The sequence below is a fragment of the Equus caballus genome, chromosome 3 (assembly GCF_041296265.1).
Source record: "Equus caballus isolate H_3958 breed thoroughbred chromosome 3, TB-T2T, whole genome shotgun sequence".
Classification (NCBI taxonomy): domain Eukaryota; kingdom Metazoa; phylum Chordata; class Mammalia; order Perissodactyla; family Equidae; genus Equus; species Equus caballus.
Window position 1 is genome coordinate 36,094,924 of NC_091686.1, and position 20,908 is coordinate 36,115,831.

At 53.5% G+C, this 20,908-nt stretch overlaps 2 protein-coding genes across 4 annotated transcripts; one reads left to right on the top strand and one right to left on the bottom strand.

The window, feature by feature from the left end:
• Positions 1–1,040: 1,040 nt before the first annotated feature.
• On the bottom strand, positions 1,041–10,408 carry CHMP1A (charged multivesicular body protein 1A). Its single transcript, XM_023637543.2, has 7 exons — positions 10,297–10,408; positions 8,443–8,462; positions 5,360–5,437; positions 4,343–4,489; positions 3,795–3,923; positions 3,235–3,422; positions 1,041–2,680 (listed from the first exon to the last, which is right to left on the bottom strand). The coding sequence occupies exons 1-7, from the start codon at positions 10,301–10,303 to the stop codon at positions 2,659–2,661; spliced, it is 591 nt and encodes a 196-aa protein (XP_023493311.1). The 5' UTR covers positions 10,304–10,408; the 3' UTR covers positions 1,041–2,658.
• Positions 10,287–20,809, top strand: SPATA33 (spermatogenesis associated 33). Of its 3 annotated transcripts, none has more exons than XM_023637542.2 (3): positions 10,287–10,497; positions 10,929–11,099; positions 19,701–20,809. In XM_023637542.2, exons 1-3 carry the CDS (start codon positions 10,302–10,304, stop codon positions 19,943–19,945), a joined length of 612 nt encoding a protein of 203 aa, XP_023493310.1. In that variant the 5' UTR covers positions 10,287–10,301; the 3' UTR covers positions 19,946–20,809. The 3 variants fall into 3 exon arrangements, with proteins under 3 accessions (XP_023493310.1, XP_005608568.1, XP_070119348.1); XM_005608511.4 differs by having other exon boundaries at positions 10,459–10,576; XM_070263247.1 differs by lacking the exons at positions 10,287–10,497; positions 10,929–11,099 and adding an exon at positions 10,606–10,891.
• Positions 20,810–20,908: the final 99 nt, after the last annotated feature.

Below are 20,908 nucleotides of genomic sequence, written 5' to 3' on the forward strand. Positions count from 1 at the left end.
GTCCTCTGGGCAGTGAGGGGCTCTCACAGGGGTACGGTGAGCAATCCTGAGACCACTGTGCACAAGACAAACAAGCCAAGAAGTGAGCACGTGATGGCCGGGTTTCACCGTCAAATACGTTAGAAATGAGGAGGGGGAGGGCCAGACCGAGCCTCACTGGCAGTGTGAACCTGTGGTCCTGGTGCCCACAGAGGCGCACAGATGCAGCTTCTGACGTACACAGAGAATAAAGTAAACACCTACAGGTCCATGTTGATATAAATAATGGAATAAATAAGCGGAGAGAAGGAACTCAGAACTGCAAATAGGCATCTCCATGAATACTGCCACCAGGAAGATTTCATCAATGGACACGAATGTCAAGGGCAAAGCATGACGAGGTTTGCAGTCTTCGAACATATACTCAATGCAGATACTCAATGCAGGAGAAAATGTAACTTTACAAGGGAGAAGCCTGGCTGGCACCACTTGTCCCAGGTGACAGTGACACTGCACACCTGGTGTGACACACTGAAGACACAATGCCACATCTGTGGGTTCTTTGCCAACAGCTCCGTCCTCAATGTCATCATGTGCAAACGTCACACCAATCTGAGTGGAAGGTCAGTCTGCAAATCACCTGGCCAGCATGCCTCAAGGCCTTCTGTGTCATGAAGACAAAGAAACGGGAGGCCCACCAGACTGGGGGCGGGGGCCTGGCCAGTCAGTACCACCGGGCGCTTGGCTGGCTTAGCAGTTGTGTGTGGTTAACAAGGATGCTGATGTGAAGGAAGCTGGCAGACAGAAATATGCAGAGATCGCATCCTTTGTTTGCAACTTCTATGTGAGTTTAAAATCATTTCAAGGTAAAAACTTAGAGAGAATTTAAAACTGCAGGTTCTGATTCCATCTGTGTGGGTGGGGCCTGAGACTCTGCATTCCTCACACCACCTGCCTCCCCTACCCCAGATGCCCCTCCTCAGCCTCGGACGAACCACCCTGCAGGTCCCACCCATGGCTCCCCGCGCCCCCCAAGACCAGTAACACAAAGCTGGAGAAAGTTCTCAGGGATCAACTTGTTTACTCACAACAGCATTTTAGGAAAAAGGGCAAACATGCCCACTGCCCTTTGAGGAGCCACGGCCTCCGCCCCCCACCCAGCATGTCCGTGGAGCTCTGCACCCCTTGGGAGAGGATACTCAGGACCTTCTCTGAACCTTCAGCACGTGGGCACCCCAAGGGACCCCAGCCAGGGAGGGAGGTGAGGTCGGCATGGTGGAAGAAATGCTGGACAGTGCCTGACCCTGCCCTCTGGCCTCGCCCCGTGGCCCACGGCTGCTCCTGGCACGACTATCGCGCACAGGGAGGCCGGGAGAGTCAGACAGAGCAAGTCAAGGTAAAGGTCCCCAGCGCTCCTGTTCACAAGAGCTGTCGGTGAGAGGACAGGCCAGCTGGTGGAGGCCTCTGTGAGGGCTGCGTGTGGTGGTCAGCTGTGCACAGAGCCAGGCCACGGTCAGGACCAAGCACGCAGTTCCCACCAGCTCACGCCGAAGGGGCTCAGACCCAATGCTCTGAGTCTGCTGCCTGCTCCTTCTATTTTGGCAAAAACAGAAAATAAAAAGCCCTGGAACCTTCAAGAAAATGAAGTAAACTTCAGGAATCGAAAAAACCAGACAGTGGCCTGTCCCAGGACCCTCCCAGGCCGTCCCAGCAGGCGGTCAGGAGGAGTCTGCGGCCAGCCTCTGCGCAGCAGCAGCAGCCGAGGGCTCCTCGAAGCACTGCTGCACTGGCCCTGGCTCCTGAGGTCAAGTGGCGTGAGCCCAGAAGGCAGGAGGGGAGGCCAGTCGTGGGGAGGCACTCGTTACAGCGACAGGGGACAGCGACAGAGAAAGCATGCCACTGTGCCAGCCCACTCCGTGGCTGGGAGGTGCCTCAGCACACTCTGGGTTGCTGGATACACGCAGGATACCCCAGGGGGCCCATAGCCCTCCAGAGGTGGCAGTGGAGCAAGGATGCAGACCCCCGGGGGGGGACGCCTGGACTCAGAGCCCAGCAGCCCGAGTGGGGCTCAGGCAGTTGGCAGGAGCACAGGTCCCGGCTGGAGTGGCCGAGACCTCATCCCTGGGATGTTCCATAAAGGCCCCAGGATGGAGTGTTTGCTGGGTGGCCCTCAAGGACATCCTTCAGCACACAAAGGCCCCCAGCACCTCCTCAGTGTACCACTGGGGCCATGTCTGTCTGAGGGGTGGAGTGCTCCCTGCTCCCTGCCTGGCAGGAGGGGCCCTGACCCTGCTGGCTGACCACCAGTAGCATGTCTGCCATCATGCGGAGTGTGAAGGTCCCACAATCCACATGGTGTCCACTGGCCAGGCCCCATCAACTCCTCAGAGGGTGGGGGATGAGGGGAGCCTGCAGATCCCCCAGCTGGTCGGCCCAGAATCACAGAAATTACCCACAGAAGCCAGAAGTTGGTGCAAACTCACCAGGACATAGACCCACGGCCCCCCTAAAAGAAGAGGAACAATTCCCAGGCCTGGCAGGTGAGGCTGGGTGCAGCGAGGGCTGACGGCTGCTGCTGCAGGGTCAGCAGAAAGGCAGGACGCAGTGCAGAGGGAGAGGCTTCCTTCCTGGCCCTTCCTGCGCATCGAGGCTGGGGCGGCGCACTGCGGCCGGGCGCGGCTAGTTCCTCAAGGCGGCCAACCTGCAAATCAACAATACCGGTGAGGGAGGCGAGGGCCAGGGCTGTCTCTGAACCACGGTGCACTCAGGTGCAAGACGCCACCCTGGGAGCCACCCTGGGCCCCTCATCCATCCATCAGGCCATGGTCTTTTCCTCTCAATTTCTGCTTTTCAAGGCTGTCCCGAGATAGCACGTGAAGGGCTCCAAAAACGGCCAGGCACCCTTCCATCCTCGTTTCTGTTCTGTCAGGAAGAGCAGACCCCCTCTCTAAAGCGAGCTGTGGACGGGCGTGTGAGCCTCATGCTGAGGCACAGCATGGAGCAGGGGAGAGGCCATCAGACAGGCAGAGTGAGCTGCTACTGCGCCTGGAGGCATGCAACTGAAACTTAAGAACTGGGGACGGAGCCGCCCTCTGTGCAGGCCCCTGGAGGGTGCTGGGGGTGGGGCATCTGAGCCGAGCTCCCCGGTCCAAGCCTTGCCTCAGAGGTGCCTGGAGCCCAGAATGCACTCCGGCCCTCACAAGCACAGCATCATGGCAGGGGTCCACCACCTGCCATTTCCGGTGCCAGGCCCACCTCCGAGACAGCTGGTCCTCCTGGCTGCGCACAGAGCTCTCGCCCACGGCGGAGGCGCCCTCAGGCAGTCGGCTGAGCTGGTCCAGCACCTCTAGGCCATTCTCCTCGGCGATCTGCATAATGAGGCTGTCCACCTGCTCCTGTGGTGTGGTCAGTGTGGTGGCCGAGCTCATGGAGTCCTCCATCACCTGGGGGGTCATGTTTGAGGCAGTTGAGCCCAGGCCCCAGGAGCCCCCGCTACAGCCTCAAGAGGGCCCCACAGCCCCCGTTCTGGTCACCCTGTCTGGATACACTTCCTGTCTGCTCCCTCCGCCCACATCAGCCTTCTCCATGCTCCACTCTCTCCTGACTGCTTTCTCCAGCTCTCTCATCCCTTGGGTGTCATGCAGAGTCGCCCGCACAGAGAGCCTTCCTGGCCACCACACCCCAGCCCCAGGCCCCCTCATCTGCTGACCTCTGTGTGCTGGTCCAGACTCCCCGCAAGGAATCAGGGGCCCAGCACAGAGGACACGTGGTGACACTGGGGAGGGAACACATGCCCGGATCAAGGGCCGACCTACCGATGTATGCACGTCCAGGTTCTGCACCTGCTGCTCGAACCTGTCCATCACCGCAGAGACCTTCTGCAGGTCCATGCTGCTCAGCGCCCTGTCCAGGGCCTTGGTCACCTGCGCCATGTTCTTGGTCACCTGGCACAGGAGGAAACAGGACTAAAAGAAGGAACACCACCCCCAGGGACAGGCGTCTGAGTGCCCTCGAGGAGAGCTGGCCCTCTGCTGTCCAGGCACGCGGGGCCAGCAAGACCCGGGCTGGGCCAAGCTGAGCCGCGCTCGAGGCAGGCTGGGCCTCTAGGATGCGCGGGCCCTCTCCTGGCAGGTCCCCAGGAAACGCTGTCAACCAAAGGACAGACACAAGGAGACCCAGCCCGCGAGCACTTCAGAAAAGTCCAAGGACACCACGGATCTTGGGGGTTGTTTTCTCCTTCGGCACCGGCCTTCCTGTGTGGAGGGAACCCCACCACGGAACCAAAGGGTCGGCAGGATTCCCCCTCCCCAGCCAGCCCCTGCTCCTGCCAGCAGAAGGCGGCTCACGTGGCCTAAACACTCACCCCTTTCATGGTCACAGCCGTCTGCACCTTGGAGGCCACTGCGTCCACGCGGGATGCCATGCGGAGCCAGTTCACACCTTCGTTCTTCTTGCGGATGGCATTCTCAGCGTAGACGCGGGCACACTCCACATTCTTCTGCTGCAGGGCCTGAAACCGAGGGGAGACACCGGCTGGGACGACCTGGCTGTCTGCCTGCGCAAGCTCTGCCTGCTCTGCTAGCGTGGGGGCCGCTCCCGTTTCAAGACCCTCTGCAGGTGTTCTCATCAGAAACGTCTGTGAGCTTCACGGACGTGCAGTCACCCAGGCTCTGAGCCTGCTCAGGAGCGAGGGTGTCCCAGGGCAGAGCCACCAGACCAGCCTACAGAGGGGCAAACAGGAAACACGGCCACCCCTCCCAGCCTCTCTACCCCCACGATGCGCTCAGCCCTCTGCAGCTTCGTGTCAAGTTGCCCAAACCATCTCACACCAGCTCATAAAAGCCAGAGAGGGCAACGCTGATCCCAAAGGAACCACACGGTGGGCGGGAGACGAAGGACTCAGACCAGGGTCAGCTGCCAGCACCCTTTGTGCCCTGCGAGCCCCAGGCTGGGTGAGGGGGCACCAAAATCCAACACTCCCACGGACATGGTTAAGAAAGTCCCTGGGAGAGCAGCCCGTCCCTGGAGAGGCCTCGTGTGGGCAGGGACCCCCCCCCAGCCCTGCTCTCCACCACATGGAGGAGGTGACTGAGAGCCGAAGTGATGGGGTCACGGTAGGCACAGCTGGAAGCCCACTTGCCATGCAATTTGCAAAAAAAGCAAGCTCAGAACACTGGAAAAGAATAAAAGGCATGGACATTTCAAGAAAAAGAACAAAGCGGCGCGTAATCTTCCTGCTCTGGACACCCTCGATGCACACGCTGCAGGCCTCATGCGGAAGGAACGAGTGAGTCGTGGGGGCACCTCACATGAGAAGACACCCCAGGGAGACAGAACTGGCAGAGGGCGGGCAGAGAGGGAGAGCCCAGCGCAGGCCCACCTTCTTCACTTTGGCCTGCTCCGCCTTGGCGTCCTTCTCCGCTTTTTTGGCCAGCTTCTCCAGCTGCTTCGCCGTGAACTGAGTAGAAATAGGACGCGGGTCAGACACTTGAAGCCAGCCCCCGGCCTCCGCTCCCTGCTCCCCACACTCTGCCAGGCCCTGGCCCCCAGGCAGAGGAGCCCAGGGAAAACTCAGCAGGCTCTCGGAGGCTGTCAGGGAAGAGGCTGTGAAGGGTTTTCTGAGACGTCTGTCCTCTCCCAGAGTATCCTAATCCAACCCTCCCCCAGAGCAGAAAGTTAAAAAGGCAACTCCTACAATCCCTACTTCTGTTCACGGATGGATTTCCAACTCAGGGAAAAAACCCAACAGAACCTGCTTCAGGCTACCCAGAGGAATAATACAGAATTCCAGATGGAAATACACCTCCGAGTGTTATCTGTGCTCGTGAGGAGCTGCCAGGCCACGCAGGCAGCTTCCTGACACCCAACTGTTGACCCTACAGGAAACCACATCTTGTTTCCCCGGGCCTCTGCAGCCCTGGTCCAAGTCCAGGACCAGGATGACGGGTCGGCTGCGTGAGGGCTTGGCGCAGGCCCCCACCACCTGGATGGAGTGGGTTGAGAGTGGGCTGCCTGGCCCTGAGCCCCTCTCACACATACTGCCATCTCGTGGGCGTCTTCCCACTGGTCACTTCTGTCCCAGCAACATCACAGACTGGGTCACCTAGGTGAGTTAGCCCGAGGTTTATGTGAAACACACCTCAGCCTGTAAGTCTGTCAGAAGGGCGGACATCGCCATACCCTGAGGGTGGCCCTCTTTAGAGAGAATTCTCTTCCCACCACCACTATCCCATCTTCGCAGCTCTGCCCCCGACCCGCCTTCCTTCCGCACAGCCCGGGCCTCGGCCCCTTGCCCAAGCTCCTGGGGGCCTCAGCCCCCTGGAAGCCCTCCTTCCACCGACCTTGAATCGTCCTGCACCAGCTTCTCTGCCCCCTGGTCAGCAGCTGGGAGCAGAGGAGAAACCACCACAGGTGTCAGGAGCATCATGCAACCCCACGGCCTTGACCCCCTCCTTCTCGCCTGCCTCTGCCCTTCAGCCCTGAAATGCGCAGACAACAAGAAGGCAGCCGGACCAGAGGCTGCCATCAGCTCCTAAACGTCAGCCTTGCTCCTCAGGCAGCTCACATCAGCGTCCGCTGCCCCTGATGCTGACGTTCTTCCCTCCTTCCACCTCTTTAAACCCGCACGGTCCAGTGCAGTAGCCACTCACCACATGTGGCTATTTAAATTACCCCAAATTAATTAAAAATAAAAATTCAGTTCCTTAGTCGTACTACCCATGCTCCAAATGCTGGATGCGGCTGTGATGGGGCAGCACCCAGCGACCACACTCCTGGCTACAGCGTTCAGCATGCCCCCCCGCAGCTCTGTGTGTCTGCAGCCCAAATCCTGGTTGCGCTGCAGAACCAGGGCCCCCCACCCACACAGGACGTTCAGCAGGCACCCCGTCCACCCAGGCGGAAGCCCAGGCTTTCTCCCCGTCCTCCACCCCCAGCCCTGCCCCTTTCTCCTGACGCTCAGTGGCCCGCTCTGTCCTTCTGACTCATGCCACGTCCACCCTCGCCTCACTCCCTGCCTGCTGGACTCTCACAGGCCTACCTGTTCCTAGTCTTGGCCCTCCCTCCACGGCCCACAGAGGGCCTAAAGGACACATCTGGCCACCTTCCCCCTTCACACAGAAGCTTCCAGCAGCTCCCACTGCCTTTAAACGAAGCCCACTCCTCAGCAGATGCCCCAGGATCCACCTGCCAGCAGCAGCAGGGACCCCCGAACACCCAACCTCCTACCTCGACAGCATGGTTCACAGAGTTTCTCCCTCCTGGAGGGCCCAGCCCAGCCCAGCCCTGGCCAGAGTGGACCACAAGAGCCCCTAAAACAGACCTCACTTGACCAGGAGGCTGGTGGGCAGAATGCTCCGAGGAGCCGAGGGAAGGAGCAACCTCCGGAGGCCCACCTGGCTTCCGAACTCTGGCCCCACTGGCGGCGTCCCCTCAGCCTGCAACACCCACCACCTGGGAGGACGTGCCGCCCCTCGGCCCCTCCACAGCCCCGGCTTCCCCCAGGCACGTGGGACTCTGTTCTAGAGAAAGGGTTTCCTGTCTGCCTCCCTCACACTCCTACGTTCATGGAAGGAACATCTAGATTTTCTGACTCTGAGCACCCAACATAGCCCCTTCCACGCGAGTCTGCTGAACAGAGCGCCCGAGGCCTCAGTGTTCCCTGCCCTCCCGTCTGTGGCAAAGCCAGTGTGACGAGCTACAGTGGTGGCCTGCGTGTATCACTCCTGCCCAGACTTTCAGAACTAACCATGGGTGAGGGCATTTAAGGGAAACGTGGCAGAAGCCTACCCTGGATTAATCAGAAGTGCACACGCCACTCCAGACAGGAGGAACGCTCAGCTGCCCGGAACACTCCTGCAGTGTGCTTACAGAGGCTCTGAGCCACAGGTTTAAATGCCTAGTGGAGCATCGAAGGGTGCACCCAATACCCAAACTGTGTTCTTTTTTTTCTTTTGCTGAGGAAGATTCACCCTGAGCTAACATCCATTGTCAATCTTCCTTTTCTTTTTTCTTTCTTTCTTTCTTTTTTTTTGCTGAAGAAGACTGTCACTGAGCTAATGTCTGTACCAGTCTTCCTCTATTTTCTATGTGGGTTGCCACCGATAGCATGGCTGCCCACGAGCAGTGTAGGTCTGCACCTGGGAATCAAACTTGGGTCGCTGAAGCAGAGTGTGCGACCTTACCACTACCCCATGGGGCCAGCCCCGCTGTGTTTCTTAAAGATAACACCCTCCCTCTGGCATGGAAGAGCCCAAGCAACCTGCTTCCACTCAGCCCGAGACAAGGAAAGAGTTAATACGCCATCAAGCCAACTTAATAACCCCCTTTTGTCGTCAGTCAGGCTGAGCACTGTGCAGAGACCACCCAATTTATAATTTGTCCCTCTGAGTGTGACTTACACCATGTGTCCCCATTCGCTAACCAGCAAGACAGGGTTGGGGTGACCGGTCACGTGATACATACCTTCAACTGGAACAGGGTATCTGCAAAGAGAGGAGATGGTTTGAGGATTTAAAGAAATGCACTTCTAACAAGCAGATGGGGTCACTAAGACTCCCCTAGACATGAAGAGCTGGACAGAATGCAAGCACGGATGGCACTGACTGGGGCCTGCCTGGAAGCCCCCTCCACACAGGACCAGTGCACCAGCTCTGCTCCTGTGAGCCACAGGGCTTGGGCAAACACAGAGCTCCTGCACCTCTGATCCCTCACAGGCAACACCAGGACAGCATGAGCAGACCTCAAGGATTAGTGTGCGGGCAAATGAGGTCTGGGATGCAGTGCACGGCCCACGGGGAAAACACAAGATGGCAGTTTGTAATTAAGGCAACTTTAGGAAGGACCATTGGGAGTCCTTCCCAATTTAATGAGGCTCAGTACTTGACAGGCTATTTTTCACATACTCTTTCTCTCCAAAAGTAAACGGATATAAATAGCAGAGTGATGACTCTTACACTGTCAAAAGGTGGCCCACAGACAGAAATGACCCACCCAGCTGCCACTTCTGAGCCACTGAATCAGGCTCAGGCGCCTCCCTATCCACACGCGAGGAACCAAAGAGACCTGAGTGTACCAGTGGCTAATTCCTCTGACATCGAGCTTACTACTCACCACAAGCAAGAGCTGGGCAGATTCAGGTGCATCTCAAAACTATCTCAATTCATTCGATTTCTAAATTTGGAGAATGATTCCTGACAGGGTTTACCACCCTAGCCCAGAATGAGAAACAAATCCTGTAACCAGAATGGGGTGCTGGGTGTTGACAAACGCAAATCAAGGCTCCGGGCTCAGAGCCCAGCCCACTCTTCAGATAAGCTCCGCGCCTCCACCATCGACCACTGCAGGCACCGTGAAGGCGAAGTTGCCAGCCATGACTCCGGAAAACAGAGCTAACCTGACACAGGTGGCAGGCAGGGTGCCGACTGCAGGGAAAACAAGGCTGGCCTGGGTGTGGCCGGGCCCTTGCACTCAGTGTGTGACCTGAGTCGCCCTCTACCCCCCACCCCCCTCACTGCTTTCTCATCTAGATGTGAGTGGTAGGAACAGGATCTGAAGAGCAGGGTTTGCCAAGGCAAAACTAACCCTGGAGAAAAGTGACATGGGCAGAAGAAATGCCCTTGAAAGCTGAGTGGATTGTGGAGCAAAAACCAACATTTGTGTGGGGGTGACGGAGGAAGCGATGCTGCTCACCTCTCTGAGGTGGTTTGTATAGAATTCCCCTCATGACAATGACATGGCTGTGCAGCTTTCCACGACTCAGTGATTTTCACCACGTCTCCATCACACCAGCCCTTAACAGCCTAGCAAGCGTACGTGGCTTCACTCTATCACTGATTCTTCCTGTTCTTTGGCATCCCTGAGCACAGAGCCGGCAGAGTGGGCCCCGAGGAGGTGCTGCAGGCAGCGGGAGCCAGGACCAGGAGCCAGACCGCCCGGGGCGTGTCCTGCACAGGCTTCCTCTGCCCCTCTGTGACCCCATCTGCAGCAGGGGGCATAAAGCTCCATCTCAAACCGTGCCTGGCACGTAGTGAGTGCTTTCTGCCTGAGCTCTTCCCACTGCTCTTAGTGGTGTTCCGGGGACAGTGGTGCCAACTGTCTCCTTTTCCGGTGCCCTCTGACCTGACATCTCAGGGCCTCAAAGGCCAATGTCCCTTGCGAGTACCGGAGTTGGGGGTGGGGGTTGGGGAAGGAGGTCAGGGTCTGGGGACCGGAGTCCAGGTCTGGGGTCGGGGATCGGCGTCCGGGGTCGGGCCTGGAGCCCCGCCCGCGGGAGAAGCGGCCTCGCCCCGCGTGGCCCCGGAGGGCAGCTGCTCTCACCGTCCATGGCCAGTCCGGCAGCGGCGGCCCACGGAGAAACGGAGGAACGCGATCTCCCCGCGGCGTCGATCGCCCCGACCAGCTCTGCGGGGCGGGAACTTCCGGGGTCGCCCCTCACTTCCGGCTCCTGCCCTCTCGCGAGAGGACAGCTGTCCCGCGGGCGAGGCGTTGCCGTGGAGACCCGCGCGTCAGCGGCCGTCTGTGAGTCAATCGGCCGCGCCCGCAGGGCGGGGTGGCTCGCCTATGGGCCTTTCCAAAAGCAAACGTAAACCCGGGAAAGGTAAAGGGCCGCCGCCCCCCGTCTCCCTGGCGCGGCCCCGCCCGGGGCGAGGCCCGGTGGCCGCGGCGGGCGCGGGGCTGGGAGTGCGTCCAAGGGCCAGCGGGTCCGCCCCGAGGGGCCTGTCTCTTGGGCGCCCCACCCCGCCATCCCCCCCTGCGCCTGGGTCCTTCCTGATGACCGTGCCTCTCGAATCTTCCTCCACGGAAATAGCCGTGTTTAGGGAGACGGAGCGACCCAAGTCTTGCAGGCTGTCTTATCTCAGTCTGGACCAAAGCAGGCGACCGAAGGATGGTGGGATCCATTGCCCTAAATTCGGTAAATTACGGGTCTGATTAGTTATCCTACGTTGCAGGTGAGGAACAAAAGAAGGGGTGCACCTATTCAGTCCCAAAGGCTAGGGGCAGGTCTACGGACAGGCCTTCCCGAGAGCCTGCGAAGCCTCCAGACACTCAGCCTGTGGAGAGCTTCCATCAGGAGGAAGAGGCGGCCAAGCAGCAGCGGCCTTCTGCATCTGGAGTCGAAGGTAGGACACGCCCAGAAGGAGCGAAACCGAGAAGTGGACCTTCCAGGAGTTTGGGAAAGGGGGAAACAGGAGCCTGAGTGATGGGACACTAATAGCAGGGGCGTGCCCTACGAGGGACCGGGTTTTAGGACCTTTATGTAGCAGGTGAGTATCCAGGATTCTAGGTGGGAAATACACGTTCAGTAAAGGTTTAGGTCAGTTCCCAAGGAATAGATGGATAACAGATGGTCCAGAGGGGCTTGGCAGTGTCCGGACACAAGGCATACCCACGTTACCCCAGAGCACTGGGTGTTTCTTGGCACCACTGTGGTTCCTTCAACATTCCACAGACTGGAATGGAACCTTGGGAGTCTGCTCCTGTCTGGAGTGTCGTCATGTGTAAGAAGGGCTGTGGGAGCTCTCTGCCTGGGTGCAGGGGTGGAGGCAGGAATAGAACGTTCGTGGGAGGAGGGTGAAACAGTTTGGCACATTTATTCACTTCATAACCACCCAGTGAGGCCAGACCTTCGCGTGTGGGTGGAGGGGATGAGGCCACAGAAGCAGCCAGAGTATGAAGTCTTTTATTAGTTTTGTCATGTGGGTTGTGGAAATGGAACTGTTAAATAATTAAAATGAGGTGTGATGGGGTTTGTGCCTCGGAAAAGTCTCTCTGTCACCAGAATAGATGCCATCTGGGCAGTGAGGAGACTTGTCAGAGGCCCATTGCAGTCACTGAGTGGGAACTAATGAGGCAGTGGAAATAGGAATTCCAAAAGGATCCAGGAGGTAGACCAGCAGAACCTGCTGTCTATGAGGTGTGGGGGGAAGTGGGAGGAGCCAAGAAGGTGGGCTTTAGGGACCATGAGAATGAATGGTTGGTGGGTCACACAAGGAAGGAGGACAGGAGGAATGCTGGCCCGCAGGGAGAGAGGAGCTGGGCCTGCCAGGTTCAGACTGAGGCACCTGTGGGGTCATCAAGGGCAGGAAGCAGTTTGAAATGAGGGTGTTGGGCTTTGGGGCAAGGCCTGAACTTCAAATCCTGATGTAGGAACCCTCACTTGAGGGTGGAAGACCATAAGAAGGGCCGGAGTCCCAGGGAGGAGGTTTGGAGAATACTACCAGTCTGTCAGGAGGCTTGGCCAGTCACAAAAAGCCACCCAGACGCGGCTGTACTGCCACATGTTCACTGTCTGCCAAAGGAAAGAAGGGTCAGAGGCAGGGCGCTCGGTGGTTTGCTCAGCAGCACGGCAGCGACATCAAGGACTGTGTGTCTGCACTTTGCCACTCGCAGTATCCACGGTCCCCAGAGAGCTGGACGGCTCTAGGTCACTCCAGACAGAACTGCGCCTAGTCTGTGCTTCATGTCAGCAAAGAGAACCTTCCCCCGGTGGGCCTCACCTGCCCAGCCTCTCCAGGATGAGCTCAACCGTGCAACTTCCAGGGCTGGGCCTCTGCCACCAAGGGAAGGCTGGGCAGGGAACTGCCTGTTACACCCTCATTTCAGGGGGCGAGAGAAGATGCATATGGAGGGGACAGGCCAGAGAACAAGAGTGAGGATGGAGTGTCCAGAAAGGAAGTGAAGAGTGTGGTTTCTCTGTGTAATGAGACATCTCAGCAATAACAAGGAACAAGCCAGTGACACCTGCTGCACACTGAAGGATTCTCCAAAGCACGATAGAGGGAAAGAAGCCAGATGTGAGACCACATGTATTATTATCCCGTTTGTATGAAGTGTCCAGAAAAGGCAGGTTCATAGAGAGGGAAGCCTAAGGCTAGGAGTGGGGATTGGCAGCAAATGGGCAAAGGGGTCTTTTGAGGGTGATGGAAATGTTCTTAAAAGTGGATCCATGGTTGTCCAACTCTGAAAGTTTACCAAAAGTCATTGAATTGTATGCTTTAAACAGGCGAATTTTATGGTATGTAACAGCAATAAAGCTGCTAAAAAAGAAAGGAAGAGCACTGGTCCTCAGTGTTGAGTGCTGCAGGGAGATGGGTAAAGCAGGGGCGACTCGGTGGCGGAGGCGAGCAGCTGGGCCGGGTGGCCTTCCAGAGAGCAGCATGCAGGGCTCAGAAGAGCAGACGCACATGTGGCCTGCCCGGAAGAACATCTCAACCAGGGAAGCGCATCTTCTCTCTCAGTCATGTTTTAAAGCTGAGGAATTTCCCTATTAGATTTGGAAAAGTTAGAACTTTTGGAAGTCAAAGTTTCTTTAAATTAACCTAATACCATAAAAGCCTTGGAGAAGTGGAGAGTTCCAAACAAGCCAAAAATACTGTGTATTATAAAATTATTAAAAGTTGGTTTTACTCTTGTGGGATAGAAATCAGAAAGTGATTGCTGGGGTAGGGGAGGCTCGCCGACTGGAAAGGGGCCTGTGGGGACCTTGTAGGGTGATGGAGAGTTCTGCATCTTGTTTGGGTGATTACATAGATATGTACAGTTGTGGAAACTCATCTAGCTGAACTCTTAAAAACTGTGTATTTTACCTTGTGTGAATTATGCCTCTAAAAACATGGAATATACACGAGTCCTTGTCTCTTTGAGCTGCACCCAAAATATTTAAGTACAAATGGATGTGGTGAATGGAGACCGTGTCTGGGATTTGATGCAAAGTGAAGGAGTGTACACGTGGATGACGGTGTTTTCCAAAGATGGCCACAACTCCTCTCTCCCACGTGTTCTATGGTGTGACCTTGATGCTCCTCCCACTTGGGGGGGGGTGTTCCCTCTCCTTAAATCTCTGCAAGCTTGACATTCTCTTGTAAGCAATAGAATGTGGCAGGAGTGACTTCTGAGGCTGGGCCATGAAAGGTGCTGCAGTCTTGCCTTGCTCACTGGAATGCTGGCTGGTGCTTGGACCCCTAGGCCACCATGCTGTGGGGCGCTGCAGTCAGCAGTCCTGGTCTCTGGGCCCTTCCTGCCCTGGCCAGACTTGTGAGTGAACAAGCCTTTGGGTGACTCCAGCCCCTACCTTTGAGTCTTCCCGGCTGAGCCAGCACCCAGCGTGTAGCAGCCAGCATCACTCCCCAGCCCTATGAGTGGCCGTCGTGCATGTCCAGCCCCGTTGAGCCTTCAGATGACGGCAGCCACCTGGGGTCCACAGATGGGAGCTGCCCATAGAACCTGTGCTGAATTCCTGACCTGTGAAACCGTGAGGAGATGCAGTGGTCGCTTTCAGCTGCTGAGGTTTGGAGTGAGCTGCTACCTGGTAGGAGTGACCAGGGGTGCTGGGGCAGGGCGAAGTTTGCGAGTTTAGAACTGTGGCAGCTGTGTGTTGGGGTATAGTGTACTATTCTCACTGCTTCTGGATATGCTTAAAATTTTGCACTACAAAATCCACAAACATACACACATTATAGAGATTAACACACCACAAACTTGCAATCAGCCAATTCCAAAATGCTGGAAATTCTACTGAAAAAATGACCCCGATTTTTCTACAAATAAATGACATGAAAAAAAGAAGGGCGCCTCAGTCTGTTTGGACGGCTATAACAAAATACCGCAGATTGGGAGGCTTAAACAACAGACGTTTCTCATGATTCTGGAGGCTGGGAGTCCCATGATCTGAGTGCCGCTGACCTGGTTCCTGTAAGGACCCCTTCCTGGCCTGCAGATAGGCGTCTCGTTGCTGTGTCCCCACATGGCCAGAGAACGAGAGCTCTGGTCTCCTCCTCTTACAAGAGCACAAGAATCCCATCGTGAGGTCTCCCCCTTCATGACCCCATCTAAACCTACTTCTCAAAAGCCCCACCTCCAAATACCATCACACTGGGGACTAGGCCCTCAACAGGTGAATTTGAGGGGACACAAACAGTCCATCGCAGAGAGGACTGTCATAGGAGACTTGAGACCCGTGAACCAAATGCAGTGTTGGACCTGGGCTAAGTCGTTCTGGAGATGATCAAACTGGGTATGAGATGGTAATAAAGAATCAATGATAATTTTCATCCAAGTGACAGTGCTATTGTGGTTATGCCAAAAAAAATCCTTACTGATAGAGATATACTGCATTATTGATGGGTAAAATTATATATCTGGGATTTGCTGGAAAATACCCAGGAAAAAAAAACCTCAGTAAAAAAAGATAAAACAAGGTGACAAAATAGAAATTAGGTGATGCACCTGTGGGTACTCATTATTCTATTTTCATATGTGTGAAATATTTCTGTAAGTTTTTTTTTGAAGGTAGAGTATGCATAATTGCAAGAAATGTTTGAAAAAGAAGAAAAACTTAAGGAACATTTAACAGCTATTAAAAAATATGCTGAGGGAAAAGAGCCAATTTCAAAAGGCCACATATTGTGTGATTCCATTTACATGATGTTCTCAAAATGACAAAATTAGAGAGATGGAGAAGAGACTAGTGGCTGCCAGAGCTTAGGGTGGCGGAGCGTGGCTGTGGGGAAGGGGCTGACTAGCCAGGGGCAGCACAGAGGCCTTGTGGGCATGGAACAGTTCTGGAGCTTGATCTTGGTGGTGGTTACATGTGATAAAATGGCACAGAAAACACACTGTACCAAAGCCAGTGTCGTGGTTTTGCTATTTTACTGTAGTTATGTGAGATGTTACCACTGGGGGAACTGGGTGAAGGGTACATGGGACCACCCTGTACTACTTTTGCAAATTCCTGAGAATTTATAATTTCAAAATAAAAAGTTGAAAACTATATAAAAAATTATAATTAAAATAATGTAGTTCCAGTAAAAGAGTAGCTGATCAGTGAAATAGGAAATATGGACAGAATAAGTCCCTACTATGTATGTATGTGTGTGTCTGTGTATATATTTATTTTAGTGCATGATAAAATTGGCACCAAAAGTAAGTGGAAAAGGAAGGATTATACAATAAATCATGCTAGGAAAATTACTTAACATTTTAATGAAAAACATAAGTTGGACTGTAACCTCCTGTGTGCTCAGATAAATTCCAGATGGATAAGTCTGAATGCAAAAATCGACTACAGAAAATAAGATGTAAATTTTAATCTGATTCTTCAATGAGGAACATCTTTCTAAGCCTCAAAGCAAAGACATTACAAAGAAATAGTGAAGGATTTGATGACACTAAAATGTAAAATATTTCTCCAAGTCCTCTATAAACAAATGTAAAACAAATGATAAGCTCAAAATATATTTGCAACACACATGAGAGGCCAATGAGAGATAGATCACGCTCTGACACGTCGTTAGTGGAGGTCAGACTCCTTCTTGAAGGCGGTCGGGTAATGTGGGAGGCAGGATCTGAGGCCCCATCTGTCCCAGAGAGCAGGCCCTGTGCAATCCCCTCCCCGTGAGGGCGGGCGGAGCCGTGAGCCAGATGGACGTCGTTTCTGTTATCAGGCCATTCATCCTCTGGTTTTGACTTAATCAAAATGGGGATTATCCTGGCTGAACCTGACCTAATCAAAGAATCCTTTTAAAAAAGGTAGAAGTGTCAGAGGGGTGGCTATGAAGAAGTAAGCTACCATGTCACTTATATCTCAAAAATTTTTTAAAAAGTAAAGTACCATGTTGTGAGAGGAGCCGCAAGAGACCCCCCGTGACAGCCAGCAAGAAAAGGGGGGCTCCCGGCCTTGACCCACGAAGAACTGAATTCTCCCTATAACTGGAGAGTTTGGAAGCCCCCAGGTCCAGATGGGGCTGCAGCCCCGCGGACAGCTGGGTTCTGGCCAGGACTCAGGACCTGTGGGAGCTGAGATGATAAATGTTATGCGCTGTTTTAAGTTAGCCGCTAAACGTGTGGCAATTTGTTAGGCAGTAATTGAACACCAGTAAAAGTAGGGCGTACCAAGAACCCTACAAAGATTCATGTTTCTAAACGAAGAAGCTTTAAAACTCTGAGGAAGATAAAAGAAGTCCTGTTTTGGACTAGAAAGCCTCAATAATGTAAAGATGTTCATCGTCCCTTTATCTTTAAAATAACCGTGACCCCTATTAAAACACCGCAGGTCTTTTTGGGAACAGGACCAAATTATTCTAAAGTTCACCCAGGAGAATAAAAATGTAAGAATTGCAGGAAGCACCTGCAAGAGCAGAGGTGTGGGAGGGATTGAGTTCTCTGACGTGAGGCGTGTCATCCAGAGTGCCTCCTGTTCACGTGGGATTCATGTAAAGCTGTGGTGTCAAAGACGGGGAGAGATGGAGAGAGCGCTCACTGGCCTGGGACAATGCACTAGACGATCGAGAAAACACAGGGCTTCATTATTTTTACCTCAGTCACTTCTCAAAAAATTCTACGAGTCAAAAGGCTAAACAGAAAATGTGAATGAGAATGAATAAATGTTTTTATAAGTCTGGGGTAGGGAATGCCTTTTTTTAGTCTGAGAAACTCTGAAAGCCATGAGGGGGGCTGGCCTGGTGGCGCAGCGGTTAAGTTTGCACGTTCCGATTCTCGGTGGCCCAGGGTTTGCCTGTTCAGATCCCGGGTGTGGACATGGCACCACTTGGCACCATGCTGTGGCAGGCATCCCACGTATAAAGCAGAGGAAGATGGGCATGGATGTTAGCTCAGGGCCAGTCTTCCTCAGCAAAAAGAGGAGGATTGGCAGCAGATGTTAGCTCAGGGCTAATCTTCCTCAAAAAGAAATAAATAAAATTTTTTTAAAAAAGCCATGAGGAAAGGACTGATGAATCTGACTGCTGCAAAAAGCAACAAAGGGAAGCTAAAAAGCCAGGGGACTATTTGCAACACAAATCACTAAGTGTGAATCTCCTAAATATACAAAAAGCGCTCTCACACACATACAAAGGTGAAAGTAGAAAATGAGGAAAGAGTGTGACATGCATCCACAGCAATAAATATCGCTGGCCCATGAATGAGGGACAAGGTGCTCACCCTGCCCGTGCTGAGGGCAAAGCTTCAGAGGAGTCGACGGTGACCCGTGCGGGGGCGGGGTCAGCTCTCCCATGTTCACTATGGCATGGGAAAAGATTCAGAAAATTGACAAGAACCAGGGGAGGGTGTGGAGAAACATGCTTATAGGCTCTTAGTGGAAATATAAGTTGATATCTTTATGGAAAATAATTTGACAATATTTACCAAAATTTTCCTTCTAGTAACTTACCCAATAGGTAAACCCTCAAAAGTGTGTAAATACATAAATGCAAGAATGTTCATTGCAGCATTGTTTGAAGGAGATAAAAACTGGAAATAACCTAAATTATGTTCCTCAAAGGGAGGTGGGTACGTAATCAGTGGGCCCCCAGACAGTGGCACACAGGCTGCCATGGAAGAGGAGGGGCGGCACCTGTGTGCAGACGTGAGGCTCAGCGAAGCCACGTGGTCAGCTGCAAGACAGCCTTCCACAGAGTGAAGCCAAGTGCATCCGATGGTGTGTGCGTGCACACGTGACATGTCTGGAAGAAGAAAATCACTCCGTATGCAATTTTTAATCATGTATTATTTTTTAATTAATATTCATAACATTTTAAGTAGTCTTAATATATAAAAAGCTTGTATAAATCAATGTGAAAAAACCGAACGCCCCAATTTATATTAAATGCATAATATGATAAAAAGCAGTTTTTGGCTTAATGACAAAAAAAGAATACTCTCAGTGCCCAGTGCTGGCCATAGGTCATTTGGCAATTGAGGCTGTGGATGCAGCACTGAAGGTTGAGGGGGGCTCTGGACCCCAGCATCTCCCTCTGCCCCCAGCCTTCGGCAGGTGACTTAACCTCTCTGTGCCTCAGTTCTTTTGTCTGTAAAACGCAGGTCAAACGCAGGTCGTAAGAGGACAGACTTCAGAAGCTGTTGTGGGTTGTTACTGTCACTATTCTAGCTCAGAACAACATCTGGCACAGAACAGGCAACTACTATTCGTCCCCCCATGTGGCCAGGTTCATGAGATATGAAGTGGGGAACAAAGCATGCTGCAATAGGACCAGCGTAATCGTGTTTTTCTAACAAGTATGTGATGACAGGAGTATTCCAACTCTGTTTACGTACACATGTGCAGAGAGCGCGCCCTCTCTTTGTAGTGCTTTAACCAGAGGCTGAGAGGGTGTGCTTCAAGCTTGTCAGCCTGGGCAGCAGGCTGGGAGATGAGGCCGCGGAGGAGCTTCTGCCTTTGTGTTGTGTAATGTTTGACAAACTCAGCGTTTCACAAGTCCTGTGCATTCTTTGTAACCTTAACGAGTTTAAGAAAATGTTGTGGCCAACCTCAGAAATGTCATTTTCTACAGGATTCCAATGGATAAAGTTCTGTACAGAGAGCTTTTACCAGGTTAGGATCCTTTGGAAACTACGTGGGAACCTTCGCCTCTGGGGCAGGCCCTGCCATTTTGCCTTCTGTCTCCTGCATTCCTCTCTCCTTCCAACATCTGTCACCTGAGCTGGCAGCTCAGTCTCTCCCTGGTGGATGGTGGAAGTGTCTCTTCTGTTTTCTTCCTTGAAAGAGGACCTCTAGGGCCTCCACTCTCGTAGCTGAGTGGTCAGCTTGTTTAAGCTCTGGAATGCTCATGCTCACACACGGTTGTGGCTGCCTTCAACCTCACCTGTTTCTTTTCCTGAACCATGAATCTAATTCCTTTGCTCCGGCCCTCACACAGAAATTGTCTGCTTTATGGAAGAACTTTTCCACAGACTTATTAAATACTTGGATGTTTTCTTCCTTCTAGAGACACCTGATGTGAAGTCGAGCAGGAAGCAGGTTGCCGTTCCACAGATTGTCATCACCAGAGCCTCAAAAGAGACTCTCATCAGCTACAGTTCCATCAGAAGTGAAGAGCAGACAACTATCCAGGAGCGGGCAGACTGGGGCCCCTACCACCGACACAGGAACCCCAGTACAGTAGATGCCTACGGTCCACAGATCAAAGAAGAAACAGGCGCCCCAAATCGCTGTCGTGAGTCACTATGCTGAGTCTCAGCGATGATGGCAGAAGGGTCACCCTGCCCTGTGGGAAGCTGCAGGTGCCCCTTCAGTATACGAGGTTCCCCTCAGTGACCACTTTGGTCACACCTCCCCAGAGCAGCTGGCAGTTTGGCAGAGGGCAAGAGTGACTCTGGCTCAGAGTGGACTTTGTGGTAATAAATGGATAAATCCGTATACACCTGTTGGACCTGGCTGGTTGTGCACAGTGATCAACAGATGGCAGGTGGCATCTCTTGCTCGGACTCTCGTGGCAGTTAGAATCCTTCCCTTCCGCTTCTGAGGGAGCGTGGTGTAAGTACTTGGTGGTTACAGTGAATGCAGTGTCCCCCACACTTGGAAAAAAGGTTGGACTCTGAGGACTAAACTTTACGGTGTCACATCCCAGAACAGGCAAGAGTGTAGTTGCCTTGGAGGGCCCAAGGGCTCCTCGTGTGACTGTAACCTGATCCAGGGTATTAAAGGATCCAGAAGAAGAATGTGGAGTGGGGGCAGCCATGGCACCTTGAACTGTGGAAGTGGCCTTGTCAGAGCTGCCCTGGAAGGAGAGCTGAACTGACACCTTCCTGTTTTTCTGGCTGTGGATGAGGGCTTCCACTGGTGAGGGGACATTCAGGGGACCCCCACCCTGGCTGTTTCACCCTCACCAGCAGCCCTCAGGTCAGGCTCCACTCTCTTCTGGGGTGGCTGGAGAGGATGCCCTGCCCTGTCTGGTCTCATACGTCTAGGCTGGTGACAGTATGTGTTAGCTCCTTAGTTCTAGAATGCACAGCAGGCTTTACACATGGTCTCCATGTTTCTATCTATTGATGAGGATCCTTTCTTTTAGTATTAAATAGTGCAGCTGATTTCCAATCAATTAGTTTTGGTATAACTTCAGAAAGAACAGTACATTTCATATTGACGTTGTTTACTAACACATTAATAGCATCACTAGTATTTATTCAATACATT